Source organism: Alosa pseudoharengus, unplaced genomic scaffold (assembly GCF_046254945.1).
Source record: "Alosa pseudoharengus isolate Yale_2024_CS ecotype anadromous, Long Island Sound unplaced genomic scaffold, YU_APseudo_1.1 YU_APseudo_1.1_scf_2, whole genome shotgun sequence".
Lineage (NCBI taxonomy): Eukaryota > Metazoa > Chordata > Actinopteri > Clupeiformes > Clupeidae > Alosa > Alosa pseudoharengus.
In genome coordinates, this window is record NW_027468663.1 from 30,599,500 (window position 1) to 30,615,139 (window position 15,640).

Sequence of the window (15,640 nt, forward strand, 5' to 3'; positions counted from 1 at the left end):
TTTCGAGGCTCCTAAGGCAACGCACACCAAGAGTTGTGTTCGACCAGGGAAATCACCGTGTGAATGTAAAGAGCTATTTTTGAGCACAGTGTGTAAGGGACATTAGTCAGAGAGGAGACGCATTAGCCTGCGTTGACGGTGCTCCCGAGCGACGGTGTGTGACAGAGACTGCAACTTTGTTCGAATGACGACATCTGCCATGGAAAGAGTGATGGTGCAGATTCAATTTCAAGCCATCCGTGTTGGTTTTCGGACTTGTAAAAATGCAGACAGACGTGATAATTTCTAGTGGACTCAAACTGATCGATAACCATTCTCTGACTTAACTTCTGATTGGTTTACAGGTTACTTTTGTAAGGTTTCCCATCATGTCTCCGCTTAAAAGTTCAAGCCGAGATTGTTTAGTTTGAGAGAGCGCTTGAACTTTAAGAGCATTGCAGCTAGTGGGTTGTTTTGAGGTGCCTCCGGCGTAGGAATGGGCTCGGTTACATCCGCTCTAACACGGACGCGCAACGCTCTTATCAAAGTGGGCTCGGAACCGCAGGAAGAAGAGGAGAGAAGCCAGTCCGCACCTGAATCGGTTCATGGAAGAAAGAAAACTGCACGCTCCCATGTGTTCCGAAGCCGACAGAGCACAAAACAGTCGCTGTCCGAGGTACTGAATGTTGCGGACAATGGTGCAAGAGTACAAACTTCCAAAGGTGTTCAGACCGAAAGTGACGCTTTTCCAGAGGGTAAGTTTGAAAGGTTACATGTAACTTTCTTTTAGGATTTCTTGACCGTTCTTTCACAGCTCTAAGTTTTGAATAACATATGTCATATATTCAAATATTCAACGGTATGTCAAGTTACATTGTTTAAAGAAAAGCATAAACCTGACTTCGAGGTAGCCTACATCTAATACCCCCAAATGAAATACTACTACTACTAATAATAATAATAATACATATCAGTCATTAAGGCAGAAATATCCTATTTGATTTGCTACATAGTAAAACAACAATTTTTGTAATGAGCAGTAGAACAGCTCAGTGCTTTACTTGGTCAATCAATGTCGCAGATTATACAGAGAAAAACACTTCACAGGAAAATGGCGAAGCCGGTACAATAGAAAACGCTACATTCTGCTCAAACATGAATAGTAGCTAGCGATCCTTTGAAGACCAGGGGCGCGTGTGCCCAGCGGGCGCTCCCCAACTTTCAGCCAAACTCTTTGATGTTAGAATTGCAGCGTCTATTGATGTTAGACCAGGCTCAAGCGCGTGTGTAACATATGCATGTATCAAAGCGGGACATGTTTGTGTGCACTGGCCCGCACCCCCGCAAAACACACGTGTAACATAGTGTTTTTGGTGAGTTATTTCAACACGTTTTATTGGTTTAAGAGTAATGCTTGAAGCTGATGATTAGAAGTACTCGCATGCAATGCACATTAAATATCTTTGATACAAAACAACAAGCAAGGTGTTTCTGAGCTACTAATTAATACATCAAACTACATCATATTGTAAATCAGAAAGTAACAAAATAAATCTTGGTTTGCCTCTAAACGTTTCCTCAAACTATTTATTTATTTCATAGGCAATACAAATGTAGACCTATGAATATGTAAGAAAAATAAATTAGGTTATATTATATGATTGTGTTTAAGAAAAAGGTAAAGGGAATAGTTGGAATAGTTGACCTGTATAAGTTCAGTAACTTATACAGGTCAACTACCTGATCTGCAGATATGTTTAATAGAAAAGTTATTTTCCTCAAGAACTTATACACTCAGCATGGATAAAGCAGTTGTCTCCTTGTCTCTTTCTGTCCCGTTCTTCCTCACACCTTTTTCTCTCTCATCCGCCACTTCATCTTTCTCCACCTCTTCCTGCTGAAGGAAGAGCCTGTCCCTTGGTGGCTCTTAAAATACCTCCAAGAAACCCCATGTTTACTGGTTGCCATAGGCACGCGGCACTGAAGCCTCATATGTGTTTTCCTGTGTAGCCACAGGGAGGTCTCGCCTTGCCTCCGGGAACTACCACGATTGCCAGACTGTGGGGAGACTCCATTCAAGCTGCTGGGTGCTGTATGCTGGGTGCTGGGTGCTGGGTGGCAGAGAGGGCGAGTGGTTCGCCAAAAATATACAGTAATGTGTGATCTTTTAATTTGATCCTGTAGGACCACAATGTTTGGTACCAGAGGAACTTATGTCCTCAAAGGGGTTTTGGCTATGGAACTTGAGAGTTAACTCACTCCTTGGCCCAAACATAAAAAAAGTGGAACAGGAGAGTGGGTCTTTGAGTAAGGGGGTTTCTTGAAATAATAGTTTTGGCCATAAGTTGCTGTCTGTGATCACCTGGATCACATAAATCTCAACTACTTTCCACTCTGATTAGGTTTGCAGTGTAGAAGGATGTTTGCCAAGAACTGCAAAGAGTATACATCTTCAGTATCCAGTCCTAACGGAAAACCGAGAATTGAGACTAATTCCACAATGCTCAGTCAGGAAACTTTCTCATCGGCCCTTTCCCAAACAAAACATTTAAGAAAATAAAAAGAGATCCACAAGCTGATTTTTGGTCAAAAGGGGATCTGAGAGAGTTATAAGTGAACAGCTGGTTGTTTTGGAAAAATTATGATTTTAAACTCTGACTTGTGTTTATTATTTTTGTCCAGTAAATCAGTATTTTCTCTTCTATAATCATTCTCTTGTGGGGTAAATCATACAACACAGTAAATCTGCCTGTGTGTGTGTTTGTGTGTGTGTGTGTGTGCAGGGCCGAGACTGATGTTCAAAGACATGACGTGATAGGATGTGAGAGTCCTGGCAGAAGTGGACTGAAGGTCTCTCTCTCTCTCTGTCTCTCTCTCTGTCTCTCTCTCTCTGTCTCTCTTTCTCTGTCACACATTGCTGAGCAACTACTGCCCACTGGAGAGGTTATAAAAAGCCCTATTGCACAACATGGATAATTACCACTGGGGTGGATATCTGTGTGTGTAAGGGAAGAGGGGAAGAGAGTAAGGGAGAAAAGAGCGAAGAGAAGAAGGGACAGAGGAGGAGAGGAGAACAATAGAGAAATATGAGCAGGAGGAGGAGAGAAGAGGAGAAAAGGTTAAGGGTAGGGAAGGAGAGCTGAAGAAAGGAGAGGAGGTGAGAGGATTTCATAGGAGAGGAGAAGAGTAAGTGAGGTGAATGACATGATGGCAGCTCCCTGAGGAGGTGTTCCCTGTGCCCAAAGGGTCACATAAATAGCAGGAAATTGACACTTCAGTGATAAATAGAGGAACACTTGACTGAGTGCCTGATTGAGTTTCCACAGCGTCTTGGGATGGAAAGAAAAGTGGATGGACGGTGGGGTGGGGGAAGTGTGTGGGGGGGCAGGAGGAATAAAAACACAATAGGAATTGGATTGTCGTGTGTGTGACTTATCATTGATAGGAGCACTTTAGCCAGATACTAAGATGAACATTGAGATGAACATCCATTCAGGATTCCACAAACCATCATTTAGGCTATTAATTTTTTCACTATCTCACTCTCTCTCTCTCTCACTCTCTCTCACTCTTTGCCACCAATTTCGATTGGCTGTTGCGGGCGAATGCTTTTCTCAGTTATTCCAGAAATATTTGCACTGATAAGGCATGGTCTGAAGATGGCCTGTGCCAATTTTGGTGAAGATCAGATGAAATTTGTCACCTGTGAAAACTTTTTAGTGTTTTTGATTAAATTCAATATGGCGGCCGAATCAATTATGTTGATGTCACAAGTTTGCCTGTGTCGGCCTAAAGAACTCCCACAGTATTACCAAACACCACTAGAAAGTTTTAATTCCAAACATATCAACAACTACAGGCCAAAATGCAGTTTTGCTAATTGCAGTGGCTCCTAGAGATCAAAGGTCACAAAAATGTTTGTGCATTCTCCTAATGGGGTTATGAGTCTATGTCATGGGCGTAGATTTAGGGTGGGACGCTAAGGACTAGTCCTAATCAATATTTTAAGATGACAAAATTGTCCCCACCAATATTTTAGCGAACTTATTTGTGCTGCTGATCCTTCCGACAGCCAGCACAACAGTACAAGAAACGTCGTCATATGATTTGCTGAAAAACAGAGGGGGAGGGGGAAGGGTTATCTGACATGCACGCTACAGTAGGCCTACACGCATGGAGTGTCAAAGGCTACTGTACTTGTTTGCACCGGCAGTCAAGCGAGCGGGTGTGTCAACGACAACGGTAAGTTAGGGCTGTCTGCCAATACATAGCCTATCCCAAAAAAAGCCAGAGTAAAACATTGTGATATTCCCTTTGCCCTTCAGCATGTAGGCTACATGTTTGCCCTTTTTGTGGTTTGTAGATCAGCTTTACCACCCCAAAATACGAAGCTTTTTCATTGCAGTCTAGGCAAAATAATTAGCCATACAAACTGACAACTGGTGACCAGGCTTTCAAATGCGTATTTTACTGTGTAAAATAGCATTAGCTGTTAGGATATTACCCAGGATATTGTCACAGCTAAGCTAGCTTCTGTAATCTTTCAACCAAAGTTAGAGTCATGTTGAATAAGGGTGTGCCGCACGGACAGTCACATAGGCTATTTTTTACAGTCTACTATGGCTATAAGTCACCATCACTGACTGTTAGGCTAATTGGGCTACCAATCTTGCAGTCGCAATAAACAATGGATCAGAGACATTTTCCTGTTCCTATGTAGGCTAATGTCGGCTAATGTAGGCTATTTGTGAATGTAGCCTGCACAATGCAAAGAAATAAAAGATAAACTGGTGCATTTCCATACTCATAGAAATGAACATTGCGAGACACTTATCTCTTCTATGATCTCATCCCAGAGATTTTCTTTGACTTGTTAGTTTTTGTAACATTTATTTTATCTAATGACATAGCAAACAGGCTGAATTGAATCCACATATCCTTGCACTTGCGAAACTATTTTTCAGCATTCACGTTCCTCTTAAAGTGACAGGCACTCAATTAGATTTACACACCAAATGTGATAATATAGACAAGTGTAGCCTAATAATTTAAATATCAATATGATGTAATCAAATTGCTAAATATGTTATGAAAAAGAAACCTATGACAACCATCACTTTCTATGTGTGTTTGTGTGTGTGTGTGTGTGTGTGTGTGTGTGTGGAGGGTCAATCAAATTCTATGATTGCCACTGATGTGAATGATGTCACAAATCACACAAACCAAATCAAATTTTAAAAAATTGCAATAGTATCAAAATCGAGATTCTTTACTTGCTATTGGTATTGAAACAATAATGTTGGTATCGTGACAACAGGAGTTGTGGATGTGTCCCTACCAAAGCTGAGACCAAACCTACACCCTTGGTCTATGTGCTAAGTTTGGTTATGATATATGAAAGGGTTGCTGAGATATGAGCTCACTTCCTGTTTTGCGGCTTCGCCTTCAATTTTGATTGGCTGTGACGCTTTCAAAGCTTTTGAAAAATGAATATGCAATGGGATAACTTTTGTGAGGCTTAGTCTGAAGATGAAGTATGTCAAGTTTGGTGTCGATTCCAACGATACCTCATTTTTGACAATCAGGTCAACGGGTCAAAAGTTACGTGCATTAACGCACTTGGTGAAATTAATCATGGGACTGTCCCCAATCAGTGTGCCAAATTTCATAACTTTTCGCCAAACGGTTCTATGGGCTGCCATAGATTCCAATGGCAGATAGAAGATGCATAATAATAATAAGAAGAAAACATAGAAACACAATGGGGCTTCGCTGCTTGGCCCCCAATAATACAAATAATGATTGTAGCGAAGGGAGAGAGCAGTGACCCCGGTCTTGAACCTGGGTCTCCGGGGGAACTAATGGCCCTTTCTATTTGTCTCGTAAATCCGCCGTACGACCTTACGACAAACATGGCTGAGCCCATAGTTGAGATGAGATGACGTATTTTCTTTGCATTTGTACTGTGTTGGTCATTTTAATGTCGATGCAATGCTCTTACACACTAGATTACATTGCTGCTTCAATCCGGTCACTAATTCATGCATTGCACGGTCTTGCTGTGCATGCAATACAATGTAACGATTTGTTTTCCAGCCGGTTAGCTAGAGCAGGGGTTCCCAAAGTGGGGGTCGCGACACGGCGAGGGGTGGGTCGCGAAATGATTTCCATAAATCAAAAAATGTGGAAAAAATTAAATTCTGAAAAATTATGACTGGATAAGATCACCATTCACTGTAACCACCGCAAGTCATCTGTCAGCCGGCATGGAGGACGCACTGGTTGAGCTGTCATGTGACCGCACTTTAAAGACAGATTTTAATTCCAAGACGCTTGCTGAGTTCTGGATTTCAGTCGAGAGGGAATATCCACAGCTATCCAAGGCCGCGATGGACGTACTGACGCCGTTCTTTGCACTGACATATATTAAAAACAAATACAGATCGCGTCTAAATGTGGAGGATGATCTCCGTGTGGCCGTCTCCACAATTAAACCAAGAATGGACTTGCTGTGTTCCGCGCATAGCGCGCATCCATCTCATTAGATGAGATTAACGCTGAAACGTAGTTGCCAAAATGTAAATTTGCGCAGCAACAATGTACATATGTTTACAACAGTTTGTGGATATTACCCTGACTGAGATATTCTTCTGTAAAGCAACACCAAAGAATTTTTTGTACATTAAAATATTGTTTCCAAAATCATCAACTCGTAACAGGGTGAACGGCACTTCTGCATTCTCTTCGCGACCCTCTATCGGCTATAACCGCACTATGCAAGTTTGCCAGATCGGGTAGCGGATCTGTAGTTCTTGCTTCTGATGTCGCAATACATTATACTTTCATAAAATCATGCAACGTACTCTACCTTGTCTGTAGACATCGTTATTTCCAAAGCCAGTGCTGGATAAACAAGCGTGCGTGCGACAGGAAAAGTGCTTTGGTGTTGCTTTAAAATGGAAATTAAAGTAATGTTTCAAAGTTAAGTTTGCACATGACAGCAATAATGTGCACTCATGGATATTATTTTTTGACTAAGGTATTCTGCTTTTATCATATAGTAAAGTTCTATATGTAAAATCATAACAGGCTGCTCTGTTCTTTTGTGTTGTCGTTAAGCCCATGTTTGGATAAGCCTATAGTGCGTATGGCCGGTGCGCACATTTTTTTTTTTTTTTTGAGTCACATCCAGGGATAGTGGGGGTCGCCAGTCTCTGGCACGGTTATTTTGGGGGTCGCGGGTTGAAAAGTTTGGGAACCCCTGAGCTAGAGACTACATGTAGCACAAAATAATAACAATGATTAGCCCCCTGCTAATGCCCCTCGTGGCTTGAGAGAAACGCGACAGCACTTGTTGAAATTGAAATAAGCGAAATTGAGTTACTAAAAAAAGTTTTTATTATTATTTCACATTGACCATACCCAACAAGGGAGAATGAGGGACGTGTTCTCGTGTTCTAGACAAATGTCCAGCACTAACGAGACTGCTGCCCTGGTGGCATCCATGTACTTCCCAAAAATACTACAAACCCCAGCGTTCGCGCTAGCAATTCATTCGTACATGTTGTACGGGTGAGCATACGAGATTTACAAGTCAAATGGAAAACGCCATAATCCTGCAGCTTGACCACAACGCCATAGAGCCAGGCCTGTTGGTATGGCAGTCAGAGCGCATACTCAACTGTAGTGACGGTACTCCGTCACACTGCCCTCCCCTTCGGGAAGCTTGCCCATGCACCTCAGGCACACTGGCGTCCCTCGTGCAACCACCAGCCGTACTTCTCCCATCCCAGGGTGCCCCACACACGTGCTTCACCCATCTCTGGGGTCCTTCACACTGGGGTCAAGCAGCTAGGTGGACACAATTGTCTACTTCCCCTAGGAGGAATGATAGTTTTTGTTAATTTTTTTCATTCATTATTTGTTGAATGAAATGAAATTTGGGGCAAAATATTCTTCCCTTATAACCTTGTATCTTTAGCCTTGCCAGGTTTACCTGTACGGGCCTACGGCCACTTTTGTATGGCGAGGCTATGGTCGCTGAGCCTGTACCTCGTCAATAGCTTTCTATAATTTTGAATTTGAGTTAAATATGGTGCCAATTTGTAATCAGATTTTATTCATTTATAAACATTGAGTTTACTTAGCCAGGAGGTTAAGCCCTGGGGAAGAAGTTTTTTCGATGTTGGTGGCCAAATCATTTATATAAAGATTAAATAAAGTTGGAATAAGGCAGCAACCTTGTTGGACTCCTTTGGTCTGGTCTCTCTGTCTCTTTCTCTCTCTCTCTCTGTCTCTCTCTCTCTCTCTGTCTCTCTCTATGTTTGTGTATCCATCTCAGTTCTCCCTGAATGTCAAAACATTTCCCCACAGGAGAACATGGAAAGCCGACATTACCTTAAATGTCCCACTAATAAGGCTATAGGTGGGGAATAGAGCCGTCCCCGGCCGCATTACGCATGTGTGTGTGTCTGTGCGGTTGCTGTGGCAATCCACTTCCCCTGCCAGAGATGAGACTGTTTTTCCTATCGGTCTTTTTCCTCTCCTCTTCCTTCTCCAGCTACACCTGATATGCAGTAAGTGTTAGTTGAGGTGGTAATGAAGGACGGGTTAATTGAGGAGGCTGTTGTGTGAATAGAGAGATAGTGGGAGAGAGTGAGAGAGAGGATAGAAATAGAATGAAAGGAATAGAAAATTGCTTTTCCAAAACTGAAACAAAACAAAGATTTTGGGATAAATACAGTTGAATAAAGATTATGTTAGAATGTCTTTATAAGGTTCCGTTCCACCACACACACACACACACACACACACACACACACACACACTTACAGTACACTGACAGGAAATATAGTGACTGATGTGACAATAAAGTTTAATAATATTTTTCCTTTAACAGTGTTTCAAAAACCATCAGTCTTATCGCTTTGAATGTACAGTTCCTCCCCTTCTGCAACCTGCACTCTATGCGAAGCGCAGGTTTGCAATACAGTGTCAATTCATAAATATCAGCTGATGTCATAGACGTTCACAGACGTTCGATAAAACTCACCGACGCCATATTGAGTACCTTGGTACCCACTGACAGTCTATGTATAGAACGCATTGGTTTGGGTACCAAGTCCGACTCCGAGCTCGCTCGTCAGCCGCTATACCTAAACAAAGATGCCTTCAATCTGTTGTGCTGTGGGATGTAGCAACAAAAAAGGGGACCAAACGTGTCATTTTATAGACTTCCCAAAGACGAGGATAGACGTCAACGATGGCTTGCAGGGATTAAAAGGGCAGAATGGACACCCACCGGTAGCAGTCGACTTTGCAGTGCACATTTTGTCTCTGGTGAGTAAGGATTTCATAACATAGCGAGCTAGCTACTGTCTATGGCTAGCTATCGCGAGCTAGCTATCGCGAGCTATGCTAACCTAGATATTTGTATACATATGTTATAACATGACAAATGTTAAGCATTAAGAAGGAATTAAGACACTGTGTCTAACAGAAGCACAAGGTTAGAGTAGTAGCTCACTGTGGGCTTTACAATGTAGCTTTCTCAAACTAATGACACAAGCAACTAGTGTTAGTGTCCAGGCAGGACAATCTGTTTTCATCATGACAGCCTTATGCTTGTAGCCACTGTTCTGCATCAACTTTATGTGGTGAATACCATTCATTTGAATGACATTGGATATTTTTCTAGTAAGATATATATAATAGTGACTACTGTTGCTGCTCTGAAACAGTTAGGCTTACTATTCATAACCTAAATTCTGCCTTGTATTACCTTGTTTATTCATTCTGTAATGTCAGTTGTGCTTCCCACCTTTGTCTTGACAGGTGGGAAAAGCTCAAACCCTCTGTGCCCCGACTTTGTTCCAACCATATTGTGCAGCTTCACCCAGCTGAAATTGAGTCGTCTCGGGGACTGGCGGCTGTGCGCATTCACATAGAAAGGGTAATAGGTCTTGTAAGGAATAAGTACACCATTCTGCAGGGAACCATACCCTTATCACTGTGTTACGCATCTCCAGATGGACTCTGTCCACTGGACAAGATGGTGAGAGTGTGTTGTGCCCTATGTAATTTTTGTGCCCCTGTTGTTCCATCAGAGTGATGGCCTGTACATCTATGACTTCTGTCAATTACATAGTATATGTTTCTATCTATTAAAGAAAGTTTTGAGAACAGAGGATTAACGTGTAGTCAATTTGTCATTTTACTTAAATACCCATGTTGGGACAGAAGAAATCACATGGTAAGACAAAATCACTATTTACAGATTGCATTTCAAGTGGTAAGGTCCCAATATATCATCACAATAACATTAGACAACTTAAAATATAAAAAAAGTGCTTCATTTTTTCTGTATTTTCCTACATTCACAACATTTCCACACCTTAGGAATTCTAGTCAGCTGCAAGCAAGAAACATGAACCCTCTTTTGCACTGTTTAGATGCACAGATAACCACATTCTCTGAATCACCATCCGGTTCACCACAGTAGCATCCTGACTGGGGCTGTTGCTCTGAGCTTGAAGAAAACACTGTGCGGGGTACTGTGTAATACTTTCCAAGAAGTTCTGGCAGAATCTTTGTTTTAACAAATCGCTCTACTCTGCTGTATGTCTCGTTAAAAAAACACTTCATCAAACTGAATTCTTTGTATGAACATCTCAGTGGGACTCCAGACAACAAAGTCACAATACTGTACCCCTGCAATGCACATTTGGACTTGGACTTGTGACATGTACTTGTGATTCGGTTTTAGGGCTATGACGTTGTCCTTCGCCAATAGACAGAAATTGGTGTCAGTGTTGCAGCTATTCATAACAGAGTCTTTATTAAGTGTAAAGGGGCACCGATCCATGGCCAAGATGTGTTGATGATCAGGCCTGATGTCTGCACTTGAAGATCTGTGTGCCCTTGCATCGCTGTGATGTACTGTGTCCTTGCTGTGGGCTCATTCTTATTTCCCCATCTAGAAAAATACAAAGAATTGTTTAGACAGGCTTCTTATACTTCACTAAAAAACTACAGTATCCCACGTCACTTCCAAACTACTGTGTTAACTCTTCTCTATGGAGAGCATCATTTATATGATTCACCTTTTAATTGTGTTCGCTATTGCTTATCCTAGCCATTAGGGGGAGTATTGCACAGGGTGTGGCACATCACATGGGTATTAGGCTCCTTAATCAATTAGGAAGAGGTGTGAAAGGAGGGGACCAGTCGTGAAACACCCACTACACCTACAGCATGCTGTCAGCGCATTGCACAGACACTGTATTTACTTAGGCTATATCATAGCACTTTAAGAAGAAATGTAAAAAGTGTGGTACTTAAATATGAATTAGTTGATGGCAAAATTGTTTGTATTAAAGCAATATAGCACCAATGATCGTGGGGTTGGTAATGGATATTCCCAAGGAGATGGTTCGGTCGTAACCAAAACTGGAGGCCGGTGGCCCAGGTAAAACGCAGTTGTGACTCTTGGGAATATCCATTGCCAACCCTATGATCAACCGTGGTGTATTGCTTCAAATGTCTTTGACAAATGAAATGAATACCAGCACTGTGAGAGTTCCTTTAGTTATGTGGTCTTTCCTTATGCATTTAAATATTTACCTCATAGCCTCTGTGGACAACTTACAGGACCTGGGATAGCAAATCCTTTTAATCAGGGACACAGCGCTGTCTGTCCTGCTTGCCTCATGGAACACTGATGCTGTTACTCTCCCAGCTCTCTGCTCAAACCAAAGCTTACTGCCTGCCTGTTGTCTAGTTGCCTCTTCAACTGATAAGCACTGAAATATTTTGTAACGGTTAATGTTATTTCAACACGATGCAGCTATTAATGTAAACATAAGAAAAAAGTGATTGACATAACTCACACAATATCAATTACTGTACACTACCTGGCTACCGATTCAACAATACGTACCTCTTGCTCAGTTAAATGAAGGTCATTGAAGACCCTCTCACTCTCTGCTAGTAACGTCCTTAGATCAGTGCCTATCAGAGCACTGTTGTAGAGGTTTGAAAGTGGCTCGGGCAAATTTAGCTGCAAAGTTTTCGGCATATACCTATCTGAATGACCCTCAATTACTGACAAAATAGCAGTCCCCTTGCTATTTTTGGCCTCCATGTCACACTCATAAAGCTTGTTGAATAGCTCCATATATTCGGCTTCTGTAGGAACTATGCTGGGTGATGGTATATTGATTACAGGCCTATGTGGCACAAAAATACTTGACAGTTCATTGTACTGCACCTTGCCGGTCTTACTTGGCGGGGCCCAGGCACAGGGCATGTCCGTGCAGGACACGTTGTCTTTTTGTTCAACGGCAACTAAGCGGGCATACATGAGGGCAGCTGCATGTGAACAAGCTTCACCCAGTCCCACCTTGCAGGTGCAGTGGGCCACACGAATGGTCCCATCCTCCTGGACCACGATCCATGGCTGTGTGGATGTTGTGTTGACAGCTTGAGAGTGGTTCACCTGAAGTGAGGAAGTAAGATCAATTAGTTTAGCAAGAATTTGCAATGTTAAGACATCTGATTTGTTTTAACATCCACTAAACAGAATACTGGAAATCCTGGGTAAGGACATGCCATCCACTACACAACAGATTATTGCCAAGCCTATCCTTGCACTGTTTACTTTTGCACTATTGAACTTAGGCTACTCTACCATAGCACTTTACCATGGTCAGTATCACAGGATCAGTCCCTATCAGGCCTTGTAATCACTTCAGTAATCAAATCAAATCGGTTGTTTGAATTTCCACTGGGGAGTCTAAAGTCTATCTATCTATTTCTACTCTTGAGAGAGTTGACAAGCTGCACATTGCTTGGGGTAGCAGCGACACCTGTGCTTTTCTTCCCCAAAACCATCCAAAACGTCATGTTTTGCATTAGGCTAAGCATGAATTAGGCGAAGTCTTCTAGTTTATGATATCATACTGTAGCTGTAGGATTGAGCGAGGCTCTGAAAGATGATACAACTCAATAGTGGAGTGCTCGCGTTGAAGTTGAAGTTACACTATTTTTTGTAAGACTTTTTTTTTTTTTTTTTTAAAGGTCGATGTGATAAACACGTTAACGTTGACAGCACTTTCAAGTAGTTTGCAGACCATGGTACTGATGCTTTAGCTTAGCCTCATTCTAGCTAACCTACAGTGACAAGCTAGCAGCTAAGAGTATCAGCTAGCCTACAGCTGAGGTAGATATCGGTGAGCAGCTGTTTACAAAGTTGATAAAAAAGAGTAGGCCTACTTACCCTTCCTTTGACGAGAAAGTGCTTCTTCTTGAAGAGACATATTTTCGGGTCAAGGACCCAGCCCGCAACAAAATACCTGTACGCCTCCGTGCTCTTAAAAGCTTTAAGCGATGCTCCGGTGTACGATGATGGATGATGTATGAGGTAAATGTAAATATCGTGGAAGTGGATGTCAGGCAGTGTGTTGGTGGACAAAACTGATTTAAAAAACTCTCCCGGTACTGTATACGGATCACACCCAATACACGCAATTTTCTCCTCGTATCTCCGATTTTCCTCGCTGTTTAGATGTGACAGACTCATGTTTAGGCGATAGTTAACGTCTGACAGCTGAGCTGACAGGGGAGGGGCATTGGAAGCCGCAAGTAGGTACTCAAAATGGCGCAGTTCTCACTGGGTACCTAGAGCGGATGACGTAACAATTAACAACGTGACGTGAGTGATAACTATGAATAGACCCTTTCAAGAGAGTTCCATTATCGGCATCATAGTTGGCCCCACAAGGCTTCCGTTTTAACATTTCATATGTTATCTTAATGCAGAGGAAGTAGATTGGGAACCAAATAGAATGTTCAAGCACTGTTTTTGTTTTTATTGGGTCTATATAAGCCACATTTCATATTTAGATCATCATCTTTTTGTTTGTCATCAGTAACACTGACTGATATTTATGTTAGCTGCAACTAAATACAGATCAGATGTGAGCCAACTTTTAGTTGTTCGGTAGAGCTCAGCAGTGCAGTATGCCAGTGAAAAGTATTTTGTTCTTTTGTTTACATACTACATGTTTGTAATAAGTGCTTCTATAGTATATGACACCACAACTGACTTGTCATGGGCTAATATTTATCCATTCTAAGATGAGTAGTGTGTTCATGTTAGCTAATAAGAAGTTAAACATGTAAAGAGTGACAAAGATCCGCTCATTAGGTGATATAAAAAACTAGGGCTGTCAAACGATTAGAAAAAAATGCAAAAGCAAAATTTTGCTGTGATTGATCGTAATCACAATTAATTTCTTATTTATGACAGCTTTAATAATGGGTATTGAGATGTAAATGTCATGGAATTAATGTAAAATCCACCAGGAATTCAATTACTGTTGTTTAATTTAAATCTTTATATTTAACACAAATTCTAAGGTCAACAAAGTCCAAATACAATCCAATATGTATATAGTTTAAATATGAGGAAGAACTTGACACAGAGGCAGAGAGAAAATCAAACAGCACTCACACGTAAGAGAGAGAGAGAGAGAGTTCAAAAACCTTTTTTTAAACAACCATGGCAGTTTTTCCCTAGATTTGGAGCGTTATTTAGACAAGTCCTCTTCAAGAAAGATACCAGTGGGTGTAATGGTTGTTTATGTTGATATCACAGACTTTGTCCTAACTGTAGAACTGAGCTTAGCACAGCCTCTGAAGGTGAATGAGGCTCAATGGTCACCTTCAATTAATTAACACACTATTATATCATGTTTGCCTTTATTTTATATTCCTTATGATTTATCAATTCATGAACTACCAGGCACAGGCATTATGTGACTTTTAAAAGCACCTACAAAAATGACAAATGCTGTTGTTTTATTTCTTGAGAAAATGGCTTTCCATGGTGCCTCCTGATCTCTCTTAGCTGGGACTTCAGATGACTGTATGTCTAGTAATCCCAGTTCAGTTGAAACATGTAGGGACGCCTCCAGTGTGAGCAGTCTCAGCCCAGTCCTCTAGTGGTTCACACATGTGGCTGCTCATAGAGAACCGTCTCTCACTGTCGGCTGCAAAGCCCCATCTGTTGCAGCAGCATGCAGGAGAGACACTGAGACGTCGAGAGTCGTGCAGAAGCTACCTGCCATCCTCCTCTAAGTCTCCACCAGGCCCAACACGAGCTAACACAGCAGCAGCAGAGCCAGCTGCTTCTGGCCCAGATGTGACCCTAAAGCTGCCGGCAGCCCGTCCACATCAGGGCCAGATCAGGGCCAGATTCAGGCCAGTTGTGATCCCAGGCTCGATGCCTTTCCAGGAAGTCCTAATTCCTTCTCTCCCTCTCTACAAACGGCATCATTACTCTCGTGCAGTTGCCTAGTGACGCTGACGTCTTCGACTCCAGACCAGGCACAAAGGCAGACCTTGAGAGCTGGGCACTGTTGCCTGCTGTTGTTGGAGAACTGTATGCGAAGCTATCAGAACATTTTGTAACCACACATGGTTCAAGGTGAAGACTCTTTCAAGTGTTTTGGACATCTTGGTTTGGCTGTTAGTTTCTGCACTTATTTGGCTGATACAAATCAATTTGTCTGTCAACACAGTCTTTCTCTTTCCCTTCTACCCAGTACAGAGAGCATTATATTTTGTGAGTCATCCTTGTCTTGCATTGTTAAGAACAACC

The 15,640-nt window shown here is 42.0% G+C and overlaps 1 protein-coding gene and 1 long non-coding RNA gene across 2 annotated transcripts in view; both read left to right on the forward strand.

The window, feature by feature from the left end:
• Positions 1-475: 475 nt before the first annotated feature.
• The window catches only part of pde1cb (phosphodiesterase 1C, calmodulin-dependent b), a 105,476-nt gene continuing 90,311 nt past the window's right edge, over positions 476-15,640 (forward strand). Inside the window, exon 1 of the mRNA XM_076293217.1 lies at positions 476-734. Coding sequence (XP_076149332.1) covers positions 476-734 — 259 coding nt within the window. The remainder of the gene's footprint in view (positions 735-15,640) is intronic.
• LOC143134258 (uncharacterized) lies at positions 8,987-10,166 on the forward strand. Its single transcript, XR_012988630.1, has 2 exons — positions 8,987-9,318; positions 9,814-10,166. It is a non-coding gene; the product is annotated as an uncharacterized LOC143134258 (long non-coding RNA).